General features: G+C 35.6%; 1 protein-coding gene across 1 annotated transcript in view; it reads right to left on the minus strand.

Moving 5' to 3' along the window:
• LOC115218232 (VPS9 domain-containing protein 1) overlaps nucleotides 1-14,978 on the minus strand; it is a 60,440-nt gene extending 45,462 nt beyond the window's left edge. The window contains exons 1-2 of the mRNA XM_029787959.2: nucleotides 14,732-14,978; nucleotides 4,743-4,815 (exon numbers count right to left, since the gene is read on the minus strand). Coding sequence (XP_029643819.1) covers nucleotides 4,743-4,815; nucleotides 14,732-14,809 — 151 coding nt within the window. The 5' untranslated portion in view covers nucleotides 14,810-14,978. The remainder of the gene's footprint in view (nucleotides 1-4,742; nucleotides 4,816-14,731) is intronic.
• Between the last annotated feature and the right edge of the window lie 12,837 nt (nucleotides 14,979-27,815).

Here is a 27,815-nt window from a genome sequence, read left to right on the forward strand (position 1 = left end):
GGTGTGCTAACGATTCTGCCAGCTCACCCTTCCTCTCTTTTCTACTACCTTCTTGGCTCCTATCGCTCTGATTCCCTTCTTTTACACTCCCTTTTATTCTCCTATTGCTCTGATTCTCTCTCATCACTCTCTCTTCTATAACTCTCTCAGTCATATTGCTTCTATGCAATCTCCTTGCCAACAATCAACATTACTCTCTTGTCCATCCTCTTATTACACTGATTCTCTTCTTTTATTTTTTCTTCTGTCACCCTCTCCTTGTGGTTTTCTCCTCACTAATAGATGAAAAGAAACAACGCAGGGCCAAGAAGAGCCTCTTTAGTCTTTCTGGGAGTCAAACCTCTCCAGGGTCAGTGAGTAAACAAGTGGGGACAATAAAGTAGGACCTTTAGTCTTGCAAGGGGTAAGACAACCTCTCTAGTACTGATCTCACTTTGTAAAGTGGTTAGCAACAGGAAGAGCATCCAGCTGTAGAAATTTTATCAAAAATATCAAATATATTAGTGAGACATGGTCTCTACTCTATTTAAAGGAGTAGTAACTCAAAATATAAACTTAGACAGTAATGACCCCACTAACCCAGGCCAGGATGGCAAAATGGACTTAAAATGGTGGGAGGAGGAGGTTGTTGACTTACTTAATAGGTAGAAAATAAAGTGTTACTGTAGCCATTCATTCAATTTTTCTGATTCACATTCTACTCTTGTTCCATAATCCTTCTCTGATTGGTGAATCAACACCCATTTAGGTTACTTCTTTGGGACTTTTACAACCCAAACTAATCACTTTCCTTCAAGACTGGGGAAAAACTGTGACAATTCCATTAAGATTGAATATTTGGAATAATAACCACCCAACTGCTCTTCCCTTAGTTCCCAATCTGATAATTAAGTAAGCTCGTTATCAACCTCATCTAATGCCCACTTTTCCAAATGAAGTATGTGTTTGAGGCAGATTTTCTACTGCTGAGTGTTCTATCACTCATTACTCTCTCTCTCTCTCTTTCACTCACTTTTTCAGTATATTGGGAATGAATGATTCAGCTTGTATGACAGTTCATGCAATCTCGTTACATGGAGAGAGTAATACACATGCACTCACACACATATAAACATGCATACAATGCAGACACACACACAGAGGACAGGCTTCTTTCAGTTTCTATCTACCAAATCCACTTAAAATGCTTTGGGTAATCCAGGGCTATTGTAAAAGACACTCAAACAAAATACCATGCAATAAGACTGAACCCAGAACCATGTGGTCGGAAACAGGCTTCTTACCACACAGCCACGCCTACACCTAAAATGAAACAAAATATGTTTAATGCTTTATTTGAAGATATGGCATAGCAACAGTAATGCCACAAACTCAAAGCCAAACATTTTTTACTCAGATATTACTAATGTTCCAATTCCCCTGTCACACATCAACTAAATTATATAGCAAGGTATGTGATGCCAACAAAACAGAATACCTAATAAGATAAGAGAGCAAATGATAAATAAGTTTTGCATCATCAACTGTGTATTTACATAATCAAATACCTATTTATCACCAGTGTTTACTTTTTTGGTGGGCAAATTAAATAATATTAGTTTTATATTTTTGGCACAAGGCCAGCAAGTTCGGGGAAGGGAGTAAGTCAATTACATTAATCCCAGTACTCAACTGGTACTTATTTTATTGACCCTGAAAGGATAAAAAGCAAAATCAACCTCAGCAGAATTTGAACTCAGAACATAAAGACGAACAAAAAGCTTGGTATGCTAACAATTCTGCTTGAAAAATTAAATAATATTAGAAACCATTAGTAGTTTTTTTTTCTAATATTTTGCAATATCAGGTTATATCAATGTTTTCCATGTAAAATAGTTAACAAAATTGTTTTGTATCAAAACAACAAATCGAAAGCTAGATAAAATATTGATAACAATATAATTGTGACTGACAGACAGAATACAGTGACCACACACACACACACATATATATATATATATATCTATGTATGTGAGAGTCCTCAACCGATGTTAGGCGATAATCCAAAAAGGCCGTATTAGCTCTTAGTTGAGAATAACGTCTCTTTCTTTCTTTTGTTATCTTACCGTTTTATCAATATATATATATATATATATATATATATATATATATATATAGAAACATACACACATACATACATACATATATATGACAAACTAACTGTTACTTTCTCAGATGCAGCACGGATTTTTGTCAGTGAACAGGTCACGGATTTTAGCAACGAAAATATTTTGGCAAATTAAACTTAAATGTTGAAGTGAATCGAACGGCTTTTGTGTGTTTCTTAAATGGCTTACAAACACCTTCCACACTGCAATTATATAGAAACATATATATATATATATATATATATATATATATATAATCACACAGAATACATAGAGTACTTTGAAGTGCTTCCAATTTAAGCAGTATATAAAAACCAATGTTGTAACATCATGGTGATGAGCTTTTTGATAACACTGTAATCCAGCATTTTATAATCTTTTTGATTTTGTAGTACACTGGAGACCGTGAAAACAAAATTAACTGATGCACTTTACATAGAAAGACTTCAAAATCTATGTTAATATGATCAAGTTTTTAAAAAATTGGGAAAAATATAAAAAATTATGTTTACTTTGTATTGTTTATTAATCATAATCTCTATATTTATTAAAGCTGAAGTTGTCTGTGTATGGCAGGTATGGTAGCCTTCAACTAACACTATTTCCTCCAAGACCCTGCACTGCAAGTTGACCAAAATTGAGAATATGATAGAAGAAGGCTTGCTCTTCCTTCCGTAGAAGAAAAAATTCAAATCGGACCATGTTAACACCAAAAATTATTTACATAAAAAAGATGCTTTTTTCTATGAAAATCCTTATTTTTTACGATTTTTTTTACTGCTGTGTCGCCATTTTGCGGTGTATTTCAACCAGTAAAATAGTCACTTAAAGAGAATAACCAGCTACATAATGCAAAATTTTTACTTTTCAAAAATTCCAATTCTAAAGGGTTAAAACAAACCCGAGCAATGCTGAGCGATACTGCTAGTTGTGGATAAATATCAAAATTATAAATAACATATTTTTCAAGGCACTTAGACATTAATATCGATTTCCTAAAGTTTTAAATTATATTTTTTTAAATCTTCAACTACACCCAGAAAATCCATGTGGCACTGTAGTGTTCTGTATGAGAATCACAGCTGCAAATCTGTTTACAGGATTCTTGAATTAATCATCACATCTATTTTTAGCAAATTATTATAACCCTTACAAGTGATATCTATTCAATGTCAGGATGCTGACTTCTCTTTGGATAAAAATGTATAGCTCTTTAGCACTTAAACTAGCTATATCCAGCCCAAATATTCTAACTGTTTTATGTTCAAACTGGCCAAGATCTGGCTTCTCTCACCTACCCCACAACATCTTTCTAAAAATAAACAATAACATCATCACAATTTCAAAGCTATGAAATAAAGCATAATTAATTCAAAACAATGTGAATAAATAAGAATTTCTTTTGACACAATAATCTGAATGCTAAAGGGATGGACTAATATCCATAAGTATTTAGTCTCACAGTGAAATTAGGACCTTTTTTTCTTTGCAAGGGATGGGGTCGTTTTTTGTTTGTTTTGGGGGGTTTTTTGGATAGTGGCTGTTAGGTTCAAATAAGAATCAAATTGACTAATTTCACCATCCTTCACATCCTTTATCTCTCCCTTCCAAGCTACTGTAAGTCAGTAAGTGGAGAGCTACTTATATCAATGTAAACAAGACAGACCCAGATGAGACAGACACCCTACTGAATAAAATGATACATTTAGCTGATAAATTTGTAACAAATATGACTTCTTTACAGCAGCACAATTTTTAAAGCAGGACAAAATCAAATGAATCATGTTAATCATATCAATACAGAACAATAAATTTATAATCTAGTAACTGATCCTCTGTGCTTTTAAATTTTGTGATCCACAGTAAAGTGAGTCATATCTAAACATTGCTGAGACCGTGCAGAAGTAGAGTACTTTTTTTTAGAAAAGAAAGTCAAAAATCATTGTGGTGGTTTAGGTATCATTGAAAATGAGACTTCCAGAATAAGACACTGAAAATGAAGAGCCCAAGTACACATAGTAATAGGGTTCTTAAGAAATGCTTGTATGAGGAAAGAAGAAATGTTTATTTTTGAGAAGAGACTTCAAGCTAAGTGAAATCATCATCATAGCCAGTGCCATGACATGTAAAATGTATCCATGCTGGTGACACATAAAAGACATCCAGTACACTCTGTGGAGTGGTTGGCATTAGGAAGAACATCCAGCCAAAACAGACTGGAGCTTGGTGCAGCTCTCTAGTTTACCAGCTCCAGTCAAGCTATCTTACCCATGCCAGCATGGAAAACAGATGCTAAATAACGATGATGTTGAACATTTACATTCTAAGTATTTTATATATTTTATAATATAGCTACAGAGAAATATATTAGAGAAGACACTTCACTGTTCTGTTAAATATAGATATTTGGCTCTAATGAAAAATAGCTCACTTTTAGCCATGTGTGCATATGTATGTGCGTATGAATGCATACATGTGTGCCTAAGTGTATGTGTATGTTTTGTATTTGCAAGTGCTGTGTCCATGCATGCACCAATGTGTACATAATGTAAACTCATATTTATACTCATATATAAAATGAATCAAGTGCTTTACCTGTATTTGTGAAACTGAGCCAAAGTTTGTTGGCAATGGACCTCATACATTCCACATACTTCCCATAGGCTTCCTGAAATGAAAAGACGTTAGGGAATAATAAACTCATTAATAAACGACTAAAGTGAAATTAATTACTATTTACCCTTTTTTTTATTTTATTTTCCTTCCAGACAAACAAAAAGAAAACTATACACACATCCCTGCCAAAATAGCTGAAACTTCAACTGTCTCCCTAAAACCAACCACCTTACAAGTCTTTATTGAAATTGCAATATTTCCAGTGGCTACCTCACTGGTAGCAAAGTAATCTATCACTGTCTTCTCTTTCAGTGAAAGTGCACTAAATCAAAAAGGTTATACTACGATAATCAATTCAGTTACCATACTGATGTTAGTTTTGTTTTATCAGAGTGAGCTGATTAAAGATATTCGGCAACAATTAAACAAAAAAATGTCTGTTTTTATTAATTTGTCTATGATGTACCAATTTTGATTATGTTAAAGATGATAACATCATCATCATCATTTAACGTCCGCTTTCCATGCTAGCATGGGTTGGACGGTTCAACTGGGGTCTGGGGAGCCCGAAGGCTGCACCAGGCCAGTCAGATCTGGCAGTGTTTCTACAGCTGGATGCCCTTCCTAATGCCAACCACTCCGAGAGTGTAGTGGGTGATTTTATGTGCCGCCGACACAGGTGCCAGACGAGGCTGGCGAACGGCCACGCTCGGATGGTGTTTTTATGTGCCACCGACACAGGTGCCAGACGAGGCTGACGAACGGCCACGATCGGATGGTGTTTCTTACGTGCCCACAACACGGAGGCCAGTCGATGCGGTACTGGCTACGGCCATGTTCGGATGGTTTTCTTGTGTGCCACAGGCACTGGTACCACAAAGATACAAATTCCATTGATGTTCATCTATTTTGATTTGATTTGATTTGATTTTCACTTGCCTCAACAGGTCTTCACAAGTGTCACAAGAAGGAAGGAAGGTATGCACAGGTGAACTGACAACGTCCCAGGTAGGGGCCACGGGTTATGGCCTGACTAGTCTTGCCGGGTCTTCGGATGATGTTTTTATGTGTCTCCGACACAGGTGCCAGATGGATGGTGTTTGTTACGTGCCCACAGCACGGAGGCCAGTCGATGCGGTACTGGCTACGGCCACGTTCGGATGGTTTTCTTGTGTGCCACCGGCACTGGTACCACAAAGATACAAATTCCATTGATGTTCATCTATTTTGATTTGATTTGATTTGATTTGATCACTTGTCTCAACAGGTCTTCACAAGTGTCACAAGAAGGAAGGTATGCACAGGTGAACTGACTACGTCCCAAGTAGAGGCCACGGGTTATGGCCTGACTAGTCTTGCCGGGTCTTCGGATGGTGCTTTTATGTGCCACCGACACAGGTGCCAGATGAGGCTGGCGAACGGCCACGATCGGATGGTGTTTGTTATGAGCCCACAGCACAGAGGCCAGTCGATGCGGTACTGGCTAAATAAAACAAATCAAAAATTACCAAAGAAATAACAAAAAAGAGTTTATAATTTATATTTGATTTCAATTTATAAACTATTCAATATAGAAAGTATTTTATTTTCACTCTATACCCCTTCGTGTAATGTGTGTGTGTGTGTGTGTATGTATGTGTAAAACAGTATTTCACTGTTCTCAAGTAAATGGGAACCTTTCTGTTAAAGCTGAATTGTTTATTGAAGAGATAATTGTGAAATAATACAGAATTAATGATGTCAATATTATAGGTAATCTGAAGGCAGCAAGCTGCAGCATCCTTATCACACCAGGCAAAATGCTTAGCAGCACTTCATCCAGCTTTACATTCTGAGTTCAAATTCCATTGAGGTCAACTTTGCCTTTCGGGGTTAATAGAATAAGTACCAGTGGAGCTCTGGGATTATTATAATCGACTTACAACCTGCCCTGAAATTTCAGGACTTGTGCCAACAGCAGAAAGGAATATTATAGATAATCTCACTATAAAAATCAGTATTATTTTTCTAATGTTATGATGATTTGTAAAAATCATTAGGGCATCAAAGAAAAGTATGTTGTGGTTTTTGATCAGAATCTTTATACACTGAATTCAAATTACACTATGATCAACTTTACCTTTCATCCTTTCAGTATCAATAAAATAAGATACTAGTTACCTACTAGGGTCAATACCAAATAACCCCTCCTCTCAAAAACTAATTTGGAAACCATTAATATCAATATAGTAAGGGTGGTGGATTGGTAAAACCACTGGAGCACTAAAGAAAATGTCTTGCACAATCTGTTTTGGCTCTTTTGAATTCCACTGAAGTCAACTTTACCTTTCAGCCTTCTGGAAACATCATTATATTTTTAGTGTCCATTTTCCATACTAGCATGGCTAAAATGGTTTGACTGGAGCTGGTAAACCAGTGAACTGCACCAGGTTCCAGTCTGTTTTGACTTGGTTTCTTTGGCTGGATGCCCTTCCTAGTGTCAAGCGCCACAGAGTGTATTGGATGCATTTTACATGTCACCAGCATGGGTGCCAATTACATGTCACTGGCACAGGTGCCTTTCATGTGTCATCAGCACAGGCCACAATTATGATTTCATTTAACTTGATGTGTCTTCTCAAACACAGCAAATTGCCAAAAATCTCAATCACTTGTCATCACTTCTGTGAGACTCAACAACTGAAGATCATATTTCACCACCTCATCCCATGTCTTCCTGGGTCTATTCTTCCACAGGTTCCATCTAATAAAAAAAAAGTACCAGTCAAGTACTGAGGTCAATCTAATCAACTCCCAAATTTCTGGCCTAGTGCCTATGTTAGAAACAGTTAACATATTAAGTAAATATTATCGTGTTGAATACTAAACATAGGAGTCAGCTCTTAGTGAACTGAATCAACATCAACAAGGTGATTTCAATTCCTAATCATAGCCATTTAGCATAACCCATTGATGTCCTGAAAGACAATGTTACAACAGTCCACTTCAGCATTCCTAAACATATGATTCCTTTTTAAGAAGAAAATGAAGTGATTATTAGATTAGAAAATCAGTGGTGATTCTTGATACTCAAGCCTGGGCATGCAATTTTAATACAACAAAACCATATAATTGAAAGAAAGTACATATTGCATGTAAGTACCCTCTTACAAGCTATCTCATTTTTCTTTTTGCATTCATTTTTATATCTTAGGTATGCATTGCATTCATAGGGAAATACCTATTTCTTTATTACCCACAAGGGGCTAAACATAGAGGGGACAAACAAGGACAGACAAAGGTATTAAGTCGATTACATCGACCCCAGTGCGTAACTGGTACTTAATTTATCAACCCCGAAAGGATGGAAGGCAAAGTCGACCTCGGTGGAATTTGAACTCAGAACGTAACAGCAGACGAAATACTGCTAAGCATTTCGCCTGGCGTGCTAACGTTTCTGCCAGCTCACCGCCTTTCATAGGGAAATACCACTGTGGGAACTTCTGTAACAGTATGAACAAGTTAGTTATGTGGATCAGATATTTGGTTCTCTGCTCTTGGATATGGAGCTCAAATCTCATACATGTATCTTATTGTACTTCTGCACAAAGCCCATTATTTTATGTTGCCCCAGTTCACCTAGTTTTTGAATACAAGTAGTAGATCACCTAAGAATCTGCCTGAAATAGATCCTCATTTCATTCAAGGGGACATTCATCTTTCATCTACTTCAGGTCATTCATGGACTTTATATACACAGCATAGCCAAATGGTTGGAAAGTTCATTTCACAATTACATAATCTTGGATTCAATCCCACTGCATGATGTCTTTGGACAAGTACTAGTTTTAACCATATCCCCAGTTTAACCCAAGTCTTGTGAGTGAAACTGAGTAGATAGAAACTATACAGAAGTTAGCTGAATACATTGGCCTTGAAATTCAAAGGTTCAATTGTATCATACTGATTCTGTCTTGTGAGCAGAGTATTCAGCCACTTCCATATTAAGTCAAAAGTTGATTGAACAGCTGGATACTCACTCACTGTCAAACCTGAACAAAATCCATAATAACTTGGCCATGAACCCAAAGCAAAACAATAATTCTGCAAAGCACCTCCTCAGTACTAACAAAACATTTATATTACATAACAACTGATACAAAGTAAAAGCAAGCCAAAACCCATGGTCTAGTTTCAATTCTTAATTGGAATCGTTTCATTTAAGCAGCTTTTAGCATTTCCAGCTCATAAAAATATCAAACCATTCGTCTATGTAAAAAATCTGTAAATGAGAGATCCATATGAACCTGGCAGACAAAAAGAAAATGAATTTCTTTCCTCATTATGAGTGAATAACTATCAAAAGTTGCAACATTGTTAAAATTTTTAAGTAAGAATTACAGATGTTTCCATTTTTTTTATTTGGGAGAGCAGGGTTATAAATGTAGGGTTTTGATTTATTGTTCTATTTGTGCTACACTGGTAACATCATTGATCTTAGAACAGATGATGTTGTTTCACTCCAGTGCATGTATACAAATAGAAATATGTCAAAAGCAACTCTCAGCTAATGGTAAACCAGAATGTGCCAACGGAGCAATTGGTCATATGGAGAATAATGGGAAATTGCTTATAATAGTGAAATAGTCCTAAATAAAGACAGGTCATACTACAATATCAGTTACATTCTCTCCATTCTGCACAAATACACTGTTTTGTACGGTTTAGTGCTTTTAGGACACGAATTTTCATTATTTGCTAAGCTTGTAATCAAGAATGCTACAGTGATCTAGTGGCACAAAAAATTGATATATTGACAAATACCACACAGGAGATATAGACTGTAATTTAATTTCATTCCTTGTGCACCCAATGGAACATCAGATGACAAGAAATTTCCAACTAGCATGGCCACAACCCCTATCACAAATCTTCTTCCAAAATAGGCCCATATCTGCCAGGTCCTTCAAAACAGTTCTTAACTCAGCAGATCGGCTACATCTCCTACATTCACCACCACCACTTTCTGACTTCTACTCAAAACTGTCACTGGTGTCTTTGTAGGAATGCATAGCACACAACATCGTATCTTCCAACATCTTATGGCTAGAGTATCCCATAGATTACTCAACCAGCCTCTTTCCCTGATTTATGCATTCATGATATGGCCATGCCAAGAAATTCGTAGTACAACCCACCTTCCTGTTACGATACTGTGACTTTTTATAGGGCATGATTCTATAGATACAAAATTTGCTTTACAACAATATGGTTACAGGTTCTAACCTACTACATGACACTTTTGGTAAGTGTATTCTACAACCACAGGCTGGTCAATGCCTCATGAATGAAATTTATTAGAAAGAAACTGTACAGAAGCCTGTCTCACTCACACACACATATATATGTCCATTTTTCCATGTTAGCATGGGTTAGACAGATATATCATTGAGGTGTTGTTTATACATCTGGATGTCCTTCTAATCACTGAAGGTGTAAAACCAGTGGATGATTTGCTGATGGGGTAAATGCCAACAATATCACAGTAGTTTTCAGAAGTGTAAATGTAAACAAACACAGATACAACATACATGTACAAACACACACATTAATTCATTTATATATACACATACACATAGACATACGTGTGTGTGTGTGTGTGTGTGTACATTCAAAAGACCCTGGTCAGCCTGATGGTATTGTAAGAGACATTTGCCCAAGATATTACTCTGTAGGACTGAACCCAAAACCAAGTGGTTGGGAAGCAAACTTCTTACCCAAGCATCAAAGTGTGTGTGTGTCTGTCTCTGTGTGTGTGTGTGTGTTGACTGAATTCTGCAAAGTTTCACACTGACTCCATATGATTTTGAACAACAGTGATGATTGTTTACATCTCCTGTAAAATATGTCCCACAGCTTATCGTTTTCATCAATGAAGTTCAATGGAATCAACAAATTGTAAACTAAGTAAATGTAGGCAACTGGTAGAGCATCAAGCTTTAGAAAACCACCTCAATTACCATCCAACTCATGCCATGGAAAAAGCAGGTTAATTACTCAATTAACTTGAGTAATTGATTTTTCAATACACAAAAGTTTTCACACTTACATGTGTGCTATGATGCATAACTAATTGGTGATGCACTCATCACTAATTAAGCAAATACAGTGAAGTTTATGCTTTATTAATGAGGTATGATAAGACCAAAAAATATGTGGCACTGCCACTAATAAAATATCAAACTCACTACCCACTCCATACTTCCATTCAATTTTTTAACAATTTAAATTCCAGAGTTACCTCCTTCACCTTAAATCATCACTAACACTAATGATTATCCTTCCTCTTATAAGTATAATTTCAATTAATTAAGAATTATTTTTGGCTTACTACTTTGAGTAATTCATATGTGCGGCACATAAAAAGCATCCTTTGAACATTGGGTGATATACTGTAGTTGAGAAGACCCATCAAGCCAAGTGAAATTTTATTTGCAGCCGATGCCAGTGTTGCATAACTAGCACCTGTACTGGTGGCATGTACAAAGCACCCTCCGATTGCTGGGCCTCACAGAGGCAATGACAAGTGACTGAGACCTTTGGCAATATACCATGCTTCAGCAGACCTGTCAAGCCAAGTGAGATCATAGTCGTGACCAATGTCAGTGTTATGTAACTGGTACCCGTGCTGGTGGCATGTAAAAAGCACCCACTACATTCTTGGAGTGGTTGGCATTAGGAAGAGCATCCAACTGTAGAAACCATGTCAAATGAAACTGAAAGCTGGTGCAGCTCCCCAGAATACAAGTTTTCAGTCAGACCATCCATCCCATGCCAGCATGGAAAACAGACATTAAATGATGATGATGATATATATATGACCTTGAGAAACATGTAATTTGTGGAAAAGCGCAGAGTGATGCATTAAAATATTTATAAATTCCATCCAAGGATTATTATTATTATTACTACTACAACATTATATCCTACAACTGGCACAGCCAGTTGGCATCATTAGGTTTTAGCCAGCATATTAGAATAGGATCTTTTATACACATATTCAAAACATTTCCTGTAAATGAACTGAAAGGATATATATTTTCATATATATACATATATTCTTCTTGCAGAAGGCATCACTGGAAAATTTTCTAATACCTTCCAATGGAGTGAATGATTTTCACACAAAGTCTATATCATTTCATTCATTTTAAATTTGAAAGTTTATGTTAGACTATACTTCACTGAAGTGATTTAACAGAACCAAAACCCATCCAGAGTTGCCACTATAAATATCAAAAATAAAACTCTTCCCACTGTGTATTGCTATTTAATTTTTAATCAATTTAAATTTCAGGGTTCTCTCCCTCATCTTCTTTCACAAGAATTGTCATTAATGCTAATTATTTCCTTTTCTTATATTCATTTTGGTTCATTACATTAATTATGAAATAGTTTGCTGGAGAACTAGGGAATTTAATTTCTTGACTTTAAAATGATTAGCACAGAATCGCTTTCCCATTCAAGAGAATTTTTATTGATATTATTTTTAATCATTGCATGAAATAGTTATTGAGTGTAAGTAGTAACACATGAATATTTATATTGAATTCTTTGAGTAAGAGTTTTACAATTGAAAGCCCTTGTCTAACTCTTCAACTAACTGCCATGATAAGTTTACTACATATTTTTCATTAGTTGGATAGAGTCGAGAAGGGCAAAAATTTTAAACAATGAATGTTAAACACATAACTGTGAATTCACACACATATCTTTACTTGTTTCAGTCATTAGACTACAGCCATTCTGGGGTACTGCCTTGAAGGGGACTTTTTCTTTTTAGTTGAACAAATCAACCTCCAGTAATTTTTAAAGCCTGATACTTCTATCAGTGTCTTTTGGAGAACTGCTAAGTTATGAGGACATAAACAAACCAACACTGGTTGTCAAGTAGTGGTGGTATTGCACAAACACAAAAAACACACACAAAGATATATGACAAGCTTGTTTCAGTTTCAGTCAACTAAATCTACTCATAAAGCTTTGGTCAGCCTGGGGCTATAGTAGGAGACACCTGCCCAAGGTGCCATGTGGTGAGACTGAACCTAGAACCATGTGGTTGTGAGGCAAACTTCTAATTACATAGCCACACCTATATAGCTCAGTCCAAGCCCCATGCTACCTGTCTTTACCAGGGGTCTGGCAAGCAGGTGTGTGATTTACCTACATGGAAGTTAGTCCTCAAAAAACATTTTGCTTATGCTTGGATTCTCAGATTAAAAATTACTTATTCTCAGAATTCAAAATGTTATATAAGAAAAGTTTATTGTTTCTCTACTTTATTTCTTATAAATATTGCATGCTCTTTATGGAAAATTTGGTTACAAAAATTCTTATTACAAGCACTTACACCAATAATCTGAAGGTTGTCTCAGTTTATATTTATATATACTGAATATTATGCATATATGCGTAAAAGTGATACACTTTTCCAGAATTTTTTGACTCGGGTCCAGTAGAACATTCCAATTAAAATTCTGAAAGCAAGGACAGGATAGAATGTGATGGCGTGAAGTCATATAATGCATAATGAAGTCATATAATGCATAATGAAGTCAAACCAAATATTGATATTTTGAATCTATTTAACACGCAGATTTCTGTTAATTTCTCTTTCTCTCATTCACTCACACACACACGGGGATGAGAGATGTTCTAAGATTTGACAGTAACGATTAGGGAAATTGTGACACGCAGAACTTTCTGAAAGACACGCCAACGGAGATTATTTTGTTTGTTGTTGTTGGGTTTTTTTTGTTTGTTTGTTTGTTTTTTCATAGTAGTACGGCCTGTCTGATGATGGACCATGTTTTATGCGGTCCACTTCTCGAAAAAGGCTGCCCGTACTTGAATTAGAATACGACTGAAACATCAAGACATGCCACCATACTGTTGGAGACGAGGTACTCTCATTTCATATGGCGTAATCAATGTTTGAACATTTCACATGTCATTCTGAACAAAATTCAATGACAAGCGTTAATTAAGCTGCTAGTATAAAATAAAGCTTAATCTAGCTAATAAATAACCTGAATATTGATTTCTTCATTTCAACACGAGGTTGTTTTCTGTAAAGAGGAAGAGTAGGTATTATAATCAATATTAGTATATTGCTAACGTTTGTTTAAATCAGCCCAACAGAGATGAAAATTAATAATGTCAGCATCATAACAGGTTAATATAAACGCACATATATACATGCTAGCTTACATGTACAAAGACATAGATACGCGTATATAGCCACAGTCCTTTGAATGTGTATGAGTGTCAAGTTGGTTCAATTACAGGTACATATTGGATTTGTAGATGAGGAAGAAACTAAAATATAGTCGATCTTAACTAAACTTCAATCCTTGAATCCGTCCAAAACATTGAACCTCCATGCTCAGATCTTGAAAATAGAAAATATGAGTGGATATTTAACACCCTAACCTCATTGATGATGCCGGAGAGATTTTGTCAGACTGAGTCCTGAAACTTTTTCTTTACATACAACTAACGTACACAAACAAATAATGGCACTTAACTTAAATACAGAGGTCCCGACGCATCTACGTAGCGATATGTTTTTACAGTTCATACTCGTTAGGGGGGTTAGGTTTAGGGTTGGTTTTGAGGGTTCGGGTTACGTAGATGCGTCGGGACCTCTGTATTTAAGTAGTACCCAAATTATACCTACGTGCTGAGAGAAACACATGCGTATTTACTTCTGTATCAATGATCGCACTTAATAAATGTCTGATGGGTTCTATTAAATTTGGCTGTTTAATATTACCATTCTTTGTTAAAATAAGTAACCAGCATATACAAACACTAATAAACATGTACATATTCAATCTAACCAAATATATGAGTGTCATGCAATAATTACAGGTTTTTTGGGGTGTTTTTTCCCTCATATTAACCCCTATGTTACACATTTTACTTACCATAAATTTGTTGTCTTCGTCTAAACGTAAAGCATCGTGAACATTTTTCAGTACAGCATTTAATTCCGAGCGATCCATCTTCAAGTTTAATATAGTTTGGTACAATTCAACACAAATTTCGTTGTTGCAGTTATTTTAAAAAGAATCTCCGGCTTCCAGACTACACTTCACCACTCAATAATGTTACGACTGACAACAAACTACACTGATTTGTTTTTAATTCAAAGCGAGACTCCGAGCGGAAGTCTCTCTCTCTTTTTCTCTCTCTCCCTGTTAATCTATCTATCTATCTATCTTGCCTTCTCTCTCCCTCTCTTCTGTCCAGGTATTAGAAAAACTGTCACGGTTTCCATTCCTATAAGCTACTCTCTAAAATAATTGGGACATGCGTAGATATTACCATTTCTATTGTTTCTAATCCTATAAATATAAAATAGGCAATCCTTCCGTATTGGTAGACGACATCATTCACCCACACAACCCTCTTTCGTGACAGATAGAGACGAATTAGAAAGATTGCACAATCCTTTCACACTATAGATAGTGTTGAGTCCGATTTATGTTCAATGAGGGGTATAACAAATTTTGGCATAGTTTCGGTTGTAGTAGCACAGATTTCCGTCGATTTCCGTAAAAAACTTTTATTTTTTTACATAAGTAATGAGAGCGAAAGAGACTAAGAGGAAGCGATTTTACGACGAGAAGGTTTCACTTTGAAGTCGGCCTGTGTGTGTTTGATGGGGTGTGGGAGACAGACAGTATGTTGTGTAAGTGAAGTGCTTCTGTTAGTGTGTGCGAAGAGACAGACATACATATACACATACACCGAGTAAAAAATTACGATGAATCGGCCATACATACATACATACACACACACACATACATAGATACATACACACACACACACATACATACATACACACACACATACTTACACACACACACACACATAGATACATACACACACACACATACATGCAGACATACATATACACATACACCGAGTAAAAAATTACACTGAATCGACCATACATACATACACACACACACATACATAGATACATACACACACACACATACATGCATACATACATATACACATACACCGAGTAAAAAATCAGTTATCTCTCTCTTTCACACATTACTCTCTCTGTCTCTTCGCACACACTAACAGAAGCACTTCACTTACACAACATACTGTCTGTCTCCCACACCCCATCAAACACACACAGGCCGATTTCAAAGAGAAACCTTCTCGTCATAAAATCGCTTCCTCTTAGTCTCTTTCGCTCTCATTACTTATGTAAAAAAATAAAAGTTTTTTACGGAAATCGACGGAAATCTGTGCTACGACATGCGAAACTTCGCCCCAATTTTTTTTTCCAAATGGAACGGTAGTGTGTCGTAGACAATGTTACCAAACAAAAACTGTAATCTCTAGTTATGTATACTGCTGACTCAAGTAGAATTTAAAAGGTATACCCAGACGAGTGGGTAAATTTTGATCCTTTCACCCGCACGATTTTCACTAAGATAAAAAAAAAAAAAAAACTCGGATTTTTTGCGTGTAATCAAGTAAATCCTTTATTTTTATTCGGAAAAAAGGTGGGTGGGCAACCGGACCCCACCCCATATCCCGGAATCTTTGGATTTGTTTTTTCTTTCGTTAAATGAATTCCGATGACCTAATATGCAACAAAACCCCCACCCCTTTTGGGGGGGTCCGGAAAACGGGGTGGGGTTAGGTGGGGGTGGAAGCCTCGGAAATTTCACCCCACCCCCATTTTCAAATATTCTTTGCTGTTTCTTTCTTAACCCATAATTTTAGATACCGTTTTGCAGAAATACGTTTTCTATAGAGTGTGGAATACATTTGATTGAAAGTTTGAAATGAATAAGTGAAAATGCAGAGGTTATAGAAGTTAGTGTGTGGAGAGATAATGAACGATAAATTCATCTAAAAAAAAACACGTTAGAATTTTTGCATGTATCTGTGAAACGAAGTAAAAGTATAATATTAAGGCATTCTTTCGCCAATATTAAAACAAAAATATCTTTTTCCTACATCTTAAAATCACTGGGTATAACAATCCCAGATTGCAAAATAAATTTTCAATTTTTGGCGCCGAAATGAGTTTCGTTTTTGAGTGGAGAGAGAGGGAGGGATGAGTAAAAGAGAAAGTGGGTGAGACAAGAGAAAAAGAAAGAGAATGGGTGACGAGGTTTACCCAAACTTTGAATGATGATATATAATGATATATATAATTATGATATACTAGCTGGACCCATGAAAAATTCATGGAAATTATAAAAAAATGTAAGCATCCGTAAATTGTCTGCTAGTGCCACGAGAAATGTTTCTATATTGTGACAGTTAAAGGCGGCGAGCTGATTGAATCGTTAGCACGTGGGGCGAAATGCTTAGTAATATTTCGTCAATCTTTACATTCTGAGTTCAAATTCTGCCATGGTCGACTTTGCCTTTCATCCTTTCGGGGTCAATAAATTAAGTACCAGTTGTGTACTGGAGTCAATCTAATTGATTGGCACTCTTTCCCAAAAAAATTTCAGGACTTGTGCCTATAGTAGAAAAGTATATGATGTGTTCTGACCAACAGAAGCGATGTTGTGCCATGCTTCAATGCTTGGCAGTTCAGCCCAGAGCAGAACCTCTTTATTGGTAATGTAGTGCAAAGTTTGTGCTGTCACATTGGTACAACATCCTTGTTCACAACCATAGTGGAGTGTGGAAATGATGACAGCTCAGAATACCATGATTTTTGTTTGGGTAGTCAGATCATGAACACATCATACATATTCCTCAAATGTGCCTTGCCCATTTACTCCTATTTGTGGAGTTAACCTCACAAACTTTCTAAGTCTAATTGCACACAGAGTGAATGTGTGCTCTTCTTTGCTGTCATGTCTCATGAATGAACATTTTTGGGATCAAATAGTGACATGGTGATGAGAAATGGGTTCTCTATAAAAATGTCAAGCACTGAAGACAGTGGGTAGGGAAAGGAGAAACACTGGCACCCTAAGCTAAAGAAGGTCTTCATCCACTTAAGGTGTTGTTATCTGTTTGGTGGGATATGAAAGTTGTAGTCCACTTTGAACTTTTAAATCTAAACTAAATGATAACAAAGGAGATGTACTGCAAGCAGCCTGAGCAGCTTAAGTCAGCACTAGAAGATAAACAACCATCTTTGGTTTCAAGATGAAAGGTGTTCTTCCATCAGGATAATGCTCGGCCACTCACAGCAAAGATGATATTCCAGAGGCTGGAGCAGTTTGAATGGGAAATGATGCCCTACCCACCATATTTGCTGGACATTGCCCCATCTGATTATCATTTATTACACAGTCTTCAAAATCATTTGGATGGAAAAAATATGAATTCTGTAGATGAGGTCAGAACAGTACTGGAGGAGTATTTTTCATCATGGTTAAGTGAATTTTAGAAAAGGGGCCTTGCAAGTCTACCAGATAGGTGGAAGAGCATTGTAGAAAGTGAAGGAGAGTATATTTTAAGTTAAAAAACCAACTCTATTTATCTAAATTTTGAAAAATAAAAAAGTGTTTAAAAAATGCATTATTTACAGGATGACCCAATATATATATATATATATATATATATATATATATATATATATATACATACAGAGGTTGGACAAAATAATGGAAACACCTTAAAATTCCAAACAAATTTATTTTAACATGTGGTAGGACCTCCTTTGGCAGTAATTACAGGCTTGAATTCTACAAGGTATGGACTCATACAAAGTTTGAATTGTTTCCAAAGGAATTCTTTGTCCATTCTTCAGCTAAAATAGCCTCCAGTTCTTGTATTCATGATGGTGGAGGATATCAACTCCTTACTTGTTTTTCTAAAATGCACCATAAATGTTCAATAATATTGAGATCTGGGGACTGTGGTGGCAGATAAGATGTTCAACTTCACTAGAATGTTCCTCATGCCATTCCAGTAACAACTTTAGCTATGTGAATTGGTGCATTATCATCCTTAAAGATTGCATTTCCCTCCGGAAACAGTTCTGCAACCATAGGATGAATTTAATCAAATAAAATGCTTAAATAGTCAACACAGATCATCCTCCATATTTAGCAGTTGGAAGAAGGCAGAAGTATACTTGACCAATGGTTGGAAATAGAGTAAAGGATGACTTGTCCGAGAAAATAACATTCTTCCGCTGCTCTAGGGACCAATTCTGTAGGTTTTTACTCCACTCTAAACACTTTGCAACGTTTGTTTTTGAAAGTAGTGGTTTTCTGATTGCAGCCCTCCCATGAAATTCGGCTTTGTGCAGCTCCCAGCAAACAGTTTTTGTGGAAACTAGGTTCTCGAAGTGGTCATTAAGCTCTGCAGTAATTTTGGGAGCTGTACTTTTGTGATCCTTTCTAACAATTCACATAAGAGTCCGACAGTCCCTATCTGAAAGTTTTGGTTTTCTTCCAGAGTTTTGTTTCGACAGGGAGGTTCTTCCCTCTTCTTCAAAGGCTGTCATTACTTTTGAGACAGTACTTCTTGACACACCAAACATTTCAGCTGATTTTGTTATGCCAGCACCTGCCATACAAGCACCAACAATTTAACCTCTTTGAAAGTCCGATAGATCTTTCATTTTAATGAATTTTAATTATCTTTTTCTTATGATATCTGAAAAGAACAGTAATTTTAGCAAAGCATATTAAGCAACACTAATAATAAATCCAAAAACATAAAAATAAACAAGCTTTTGATGGTTTTATAGATATTTCAGAATTATGATGTTTTGATGCTAGGTATGTGTGTGTGTGTGTGTGTGTATGCTGTATGTGGTGGTACACACACACACACACATATATATAGAGAGAAAGTTTTTGAAGCGATGTACACATATTATATATTTAGAATAATAATGAAGTCAAAATGTTGGATGATTATATTATATTATATATATTATTTACATTTTATTTACATTTTTAGCACTTTCTTATATTATCAGATTTATCAAAAAGTGTTTTAAAGTTAGATTTCTCGGCCTTTTAAAGTATAAAGAATTTTGTGAGGTTTGCCAAGCAAAGGAGAAGAAAAAAATTTTTGAGTAAGAAGGGGAGGTAAAGAGTTGTGACTTTTGTATTGGTACTTAGTGGCCTTTTAAGGTTGGGAAGGAAAAATAATTTTTGTATTTGATTTAGTCAAGGTTTTAATTAAAAAAACCAGATGTTACTTTTGAGTTTCTTCAGTAAAAATTATAATTGCATTTCCAGATGTTGTTCTTTTGTATTCATTAAAGAATAGTTGAATAGATGTAATCAACTTTTTTTTATTGAAATTCTAAATTTTTCAAAAGAGTGATTTTTGAGTTTACTATACACTCACACAGCAATTACACACACATATACAGGGTGCATAAGATATTTGAGGATAGATTTATGTTTATAAAAAACAGATGATAACTTTATTTATCTAAAAATGCTATGAGAATAAAAATAAACTTTCTTTTCATTAATGTTATTCAATACAGCCACCTTCAGCTTCAACAACTGCTTCTATATGAGATGTAAATCATCTACATGCTCGAATCAAGTGGTCCTGGTTCATTTTGGATATTTCTCTCACTATAGCAGCTTTCAAAGAATCTTTGATGTTAGGGGCATGTTCATGTAATAGTCCAATGGATTGAGATTTGGAGAATTAGAGGCCAAATGTTAGAGGTTATGAGATCATGAAAATTTTCAGCCATGCATTTCTGTGTTACTAGAGCCATGTGTGATAGTTCAGTCTTACTGAAACATATATGGCTTTCCATTGCATACACTGTCTGTCCAGGGCTTAGCAATTATTTCCAGGACCTCAATGCAGGTGGCAGAGCTATATCTAAGGCCTGAAGGAAAGAAGGAGGCATCACATGTCCTTCATTGCTGACAACCCCTAAAACCATAACAGTTGCAGGAAATTTTGTATGCATAACACTTGGAACTTTAGAAGGGTCTGCACATAACCATCTGTCATTTCTTCTGTTAACATTTTAATCTTGGTCAAAGTTTTTCTCTTTTGAGAAAAACCAAATCAAATCTACTGGATTTTTCAGTTTGTTTAAGATCCTTTTAGATCTGATGTAGTGATTTTCTTTTGCTTTTTCTGACAAATTGACTTTTCCTCATCATATAAGACTTATATCTGATGTTTTTATGGACAACATTTCTGACTGTTCCTTCTGACACATGGAGATCTTTTGCAATTGACTTCATGGACTTTCTGGGATTCTAATAAATGGTCTGTTGAACTTGCTGGATAAATTCAGGTGTTCTGATGATTTCAGAGCATTTAGAATGCTTTTTATGTTTTGATACTGATGATATATTTCCAACTTCAGTCTCTAGCTACTATGCTCATCCTTTATAACCACAATGCCTCTTCATTTCATGAGTAAGCTGAGGGTCTGCCATTATTATTTTCTGAAACAAAAATTATATAGAGTTAGCAAAAATGCAGCAATGACCAAAAAATTATGTCCTCAAATACCTTACACACCCTGTATATGTGTGGTGTGTGTGTGTGTGTGTGTGTGTATACATACATACATATATATATATATATATATATATATATATATATAATATATATATATATATACATACATATATATATATATATATATATATATTTACCCTGACACCCACTCCAAATCTCATAGAACTAGAAACTGATATTGAGAACTTCAACTGTCACTTCTGTCTTATAGAATTCTTTGACAACAATAAAGTAGAAGACAAATCAATTGTAAGAAAAAAATCTCATTTCCATCCTTTACAAGGAGAGCGATAAACACCTAGATACATATGTAGAAACAATCTCAAATTTCCCTCTCAGTACCCATAAATGCAAACAGAACCTTCATGAAGGAGAAAAGGAAACTTAACAAAGACTAAAAAACAACAATTCAATTATCCTAAAGGAATCTGACAAGGGTGGAGTGATAGTAATCATGGATACAAACTACTACAAAGAAAAACATACTAGACATTTTAACAGATCAAACATACTATAAGAAAGAATCAAGACACCTGGAAAAAACAATACTGAATAAAATAAGAACATTAATTAACAAATACCAGGACTCCTTCACAGATAAAGAAAAGGACTGCTTATACAACTCCATAATCAAAGAGAGCAATTTCTACGGTTTCCCCCAAATCCACAAAAGTTCTGAGATACAGAGAGCCATAAATAAACACAGGAGTCAATACGTAAAAATACAAAGACCCACAGACCTCAAAATGAGACTGATAGTTGCTGGGCCCCAAGCCCCAACACAACAACTGAATTGCCGCTTGGACATACTCCTGAAACCCTTATGCCCATTAACACCCAGCTATATACGGGATGACATAGACTTTCTCAAACATATCCCAACTACTGTCCTGGAAAGTTTTGACATCACTAATCTCTATACAAACATACTGCATACTTTAGACCTGGAAGCAGTCAAACACTAGGTAGAGAAACACAAAAGATGTATTGATGAATGTTTCAAAACAGACTTCATAACCAAAGCCACTTGTCTAGTACTAGAAGAAAACACCTTCAGATTTGATAAGATATGTCAACAGTTAAAAGGGCACAGCTATGGGTACAAAATTTTCACCCTCATATGCCAACCTAGTCATGGGTTACCTAGAAGGTAGACTTACAAGGAAGTAGGAAAAACCTTTGATCACAGTTTCAAGGAAAACATGAAAAGTGGAAATGCTGCCTCAATGAGTGCTTCATTTTTTGGGATAGACCAAAAGAAGTCCTACAAGCATTTCACAACACCCTGCACTCATCTATCAAATTCACAACAGAAACCAGCTACAATGAACTACCATTCCTAGTCATTCACATCAAAATATACAACTCCACTGTCACAACAGATATATTTTACAAAAAGACAGACATGCGCAGGAGTGACTGTGGTAAGTAGCTTGTTTACCAACCACATGGTTCTGGGTTCAGTCCCACTGCGTGGTAACTTGGGCAAGTGTCTTCTATTATAGCCTCAGGCCGACCAAAGCCTTTGGTAGATGGAAACTGAAAGAAGCCCTAACTGATGCTGGTGTGTTTACGTCCCCATAGCTTAGCAGTTCAGCAAAAGAGACCAATAGAATAAGTACTAGGCTTACAAAGAATAAGTCTTGGGGTTGATTAGTTTCATCAAAAGGCAGTGCTCTAGCATGGCCGCAGTCAAATGACTGAAACAAGTAAAAGAGTAAGGAGTACACCAAATATTTAAATTTCTACTCTTGCCACTCTTCACATATCAAAAGGAACATCCCATACAGTATGACAACATGCATTGGCATCATAGTAACTGACCCACAAATACCCCAAGAACAAAATTACCCTGTGAAACTTATAAATAATGGAATCTCAAAAGCAATGAAATTAGATGTCACACAACTTAGGATTCCAAAAGAAAAAAGCAAGGAGTATGCTGTTCCATTTATTAACACATGCAACCCTGGAATAACTAATATTTTCCACGTATTACAATTAAACCCACCAATACTCTTACAGAGTCCCAAAAATGAGAAAACTGATAGACAAAAGCTATCTGTGAAATACTGAAGGCCAGAAAAAAACCTTAAAAAGCAACTTACAAAAGCAAAATTCACATCAGAGAATGAAACAGAATTCTCCATAATGGAATGTGGAGACAGAAGTGGAATATGCAACAACAACAATAACTACAAATATACAGACGGGGACACCCACATAAAATTTAAGAGTGAATTCTTATTCAAAGTAAATACAAATATGAACTGCAAGATGCAAAACCTCATATACTGCATTACTTGCCCTAAATGCAAGGAGAATCATATTGGCGAAACCAATAATTCCCTTTGCCAACACACAAGAATCCATAGACAGCACATCTGACAAGAGGAGCTACAGAAAATTCCACTGAGCAAACATTTGGAAATATGTGGAGAAGGAAGATTCAAAGTCTTTCCCTTCTACAAATGCTCAAGGAAGAACCCAAACTTCTGAAAAACAATTTAGCTACACTTCATAAAGAAATTCACACCAAAAGGAAACATTTGGAAATGTATGAAGGAAAATTCAAAGTTCTGAAAGATAACAGAACTATACTTCACAAAAAAATTAACATAACTATATATTTTTTTGAAATTCCACCTATGAGAATTCTATATGAATTTGATTGTATATATGTTAGAGATGATCTCAAACCATTGCTAAAACCTTTTTACCACATTATTGTTGGACCTTCCAAAACACGCCAGATTCCAAAATTCTATAAGAACAGCTGCTTTCCCTCTTCTGTACTTGGCTCTTTTTCTCCTTTAGAAAATTCTAAGTTGGAACTTCGAATTATATTCAAAACAAAACAGCCAACCAGAAATAGATGAATTTGGAAATATAATTGTGACAGTATTGTGTATTGCTTTTTTTAAAAATTCCATTTTGCAGTCTGAAGGACAAATCCTTGGACAAAAATCAAGAGTAGTGGCTAAAATGACCAAAACTTGACAAATTTATTTTTACCACAGAGATGAATCTTTAATTATATTATATTATTATTTTTTTTTAATCATAAGGTGTACTTATATATGTATAGTGTGTGCACAAATATGAACATGTACATGAGTGTGAGTGGCATTCACCCAAGCCTGATCTTTGCTTCTTGGTCTGGCCGTTGTCCGTGCAACACTGATATTCCTCCTTGTGCCTGTCAAATCTTGTATTCCTGTCGTAAGGCTTCATTTCCACACATGCCAGCTTAATTTAATTCGTCCTTAGTCGAAAGACACCTGTTGTTATGTCCTGTTATTATATTTATTGTATTTGTGTAACATTGTCCGTTTTTTTTTCCGTCCTTGTTTTTTTATACATTCGCTGCTTTCTTCCAAGGAATCTAATGCTCTTAGCTTAGTTTTCCTTGGGGCTGGCCAGACTGGAGCAATCTCAAGTATAATCAACCAAAATTGCAAAGATAATCTGATACTTGACTGAGGAAAGAAAATGACCTGTCCTTGTTTTCTTTGTATCGTTTATCTGGATGTTTTATTTTCTTTTTTCTGTATCACCTAACTGTCAGGATGTTTTGTGTTCTTGTCCCATTTTGTATTTTTTATATATGTATATATATATATATATATACATATATATATAGTTAATCCAAACATGAAAGCACAAAAAAACACAACAATGCGAGGATGTAGAACAATTATAGTATTATTGGACGCTCAGGAAAGAAGGAGGATTTAACGTTTTGAGCGGAGCTCTTCGTCAGAAACATAGGAGAAGGGAAGACAGAGGCAAAAAAATGACCAACGGTACACACGCAGTCATACATATATGTGTGTGTGTGTGTGTGTGTGTGTGTGTGTGTGTGTGTGTGCATGTATATGTATGTGAGTTTGTATGTGTTATATATATATATATAATTGCTGAGTGAGTGTATAGTGAACTCAAAAATCACTCTTTTGAAAACATCTTGAATTTGAACCAAAAAACATTTACTACATCCATATAACTATTCTTTAATAAATACAAAAGTCCTGGCTCCCAGTCATGGTCATCATAAAGCATCAAATTAACGACAAAACCGAAGACAATCTGATGCTACTATACCAAGAAGATTGCCTCAGTACAACAGATGGATTGTTGAGAGAGGTTAAAAAAGCCATGGCACAGTACTGGAGGAGTACTTTTTTGTCATGGACAAGTGAATTTTGGAAGAGGGGCCTTGCAAGTCTACCAGATAGATGGAAGAGCATTGTAGAAAATGAAGGAGAATATATTTTATATTAAAAAAGAACTTTGTTTATCTTAATTCTGAAAGATAAAATAAGTATAAAAACTCCACATAGAAGTATAAAAATACTTTGGAGAGAAGACACAAAAAGTATGCAAAAATATATGCATGAAAGATCCTGGAAGGTCTAGCACCCTTGAGATTGAAAGCTATACCAATCATGGACTGGATATTATTGCATAGTACCAAAGATCTCTCCGTCTTCGTCCGTAGCAAGAACCCAATGGTTTAACAGTTTAGGGTTCAAAGGCCCACAGCTTTTCAATACATTGCCCAAAAGCCTCAGAGATCTACAAAGATTTAAAAACATTCCCAAAGACACAAAGTTGAATAAAGATTATTCACCTCTAAGAGGCTATGCTTGCATACTTTTGCTGAAAGTCTTGGTGTTTGTGGCCATGGTTTGACTGGCACTCCATCAGTTATGACGATGAGGGTTCCAATTGATTTGATCAACAGAACAGCCTGCTCGTGAAATTAATGTGCAAGTGACTGAGCACTCCACAGACACATGTATCCTTAATGTAGTTCTCAGGGAGATTCAGTGTGACGAGGCTTGTTTTTTGAAATACAGGTACCACTCAATTTTTCCAGCTGAGTGAACTGAAGTAACATGTCTTGCTGAAGGATACAAGGAATTGAACTGATGACCTAACAATTGTGAGCCAAATACCCTAACCACTAAGCCATGTACCTTCATGGCCATGGTTTACAAAAGAAAAAAATACAAAAACTAATATAGCGGCCCCTTTCAAAGTAATTATATATTAAAAGTTTTCAGCTACATACGAAATTAAAATGAATGACTCTTCATCTAAACCAACCATATACAGCCCAAATATTTTAACTATTCCATATTCAAACCTGCCAGATCTAGCCTCGCACACCTACCCTACAATGTCATTCTAAAAATAAATGATAACATTGAAATTTCGAAGCTACAAGATAATGCATGTTTAATTCAAAACAAAGTGAATAAATAAACATTACATTTGACAGAGTAATCTGAATGCTAAAAGGTTAAAGTTAAATATTAACTTCTTAGATCAATGTAGACAGATGCGAGACAGCTAACTGAATCGAGCACAGTATATTACTAGTACTTATTTTGTTAATACAGAACAGCCTGCTCGTGAAATTAATGTGCAAGTGACTGAGCACTCCACAGATAAGTGTATCTTTGACAGTTCTCAGGGAGATTCAGTGTGACAGGGGTTGCCCTTTGAAATACAAGTACCACTCAATTTTTCCAGTTGAGTGGACTGGAGCAACATATCTTGCTGAAGGACACAATGCATGGCTGTGAATTGAACTCATGGCCTAACAATTGTGAGCCCTGACTTAATTACATATGACATTTAGCCCAATGTTGCACTACTTGTCAACTCACTGCTCCTTACCAACGAGAGAATTTATAGTCACTTAACCTACTAGTAGCAGCTGATAAATGTCCTTCAAACCACACCCTATATTCTTAGGAGGTGGAGAAATACAGTGGGTTATGTGATCCTAGATTTTCGAAAAGACAATATGGTCACATCAAGAACATTTTGTAGATCCTCTCAATCAATCCTTACCTGGGGCTAAATAACAACACACTGCCCTTCTCTGAAAATAAATCTTACTACTCATTATAATACTATAAGTAAAGTATTTTTTCGCAAATTTAGACATTTTAATAGTTGTTTGTGCATCACGATTTATATCTTTCTTGTAAATCTAGGATTACACTGTGGAATGCCTTTCCTTTGTTTAAAGATGACGGTGTGATCAGAAGATCTGGCTGCTATTTCTAGCAGTTGTGTGATGATATAGAACCCTTGCTGGTTCGAAACAAAATGTTGATCCTTAATAAAGATATAAAAAGTAGACTGGTCCTGTTGAGAACACTTTTTAAATTTTTTTTCACGTAAGCACAACGACTCAAATTTATGGCTGTATGACATTACAAACTTTCTTAAGGGTATAAAGCAACATGCGCTCGAGAACTCTGCACTGCAGACTCATCTCAACAGATATTACCATAACACTTAAAGGACATCCATCACTCCAGAGTAAACATTATCAAGTTTAATTAACAAGGAAAAAGTATCTCAAGTACTTGATTAGAAAGGTAAACACTGAGATTATTCATAGAATCAGTAAGTTTTATTTATTCTGAAATATTTGCCATTTCCTAGTTCGAGTAAGAGGAAGGAAAATAAAGAGTTCGTTCACCAATAAGTCTGACATTAAAGTTTACGTTTAAAGCTGCC

Source organism: Octopus sinensis, linkage group LG1 (assembly GCF_006345805.1).
Source record: "Octopus sinensis linkage group LG1, ASM634580v1, whole genome shotgun sequence".
Taxonomy (NCBI): Eukaryota; Metazoa; Mollusca; class Cephalopoda; order Octopoda; family Octopodidae; genus Octopus; species Octopus sinensis.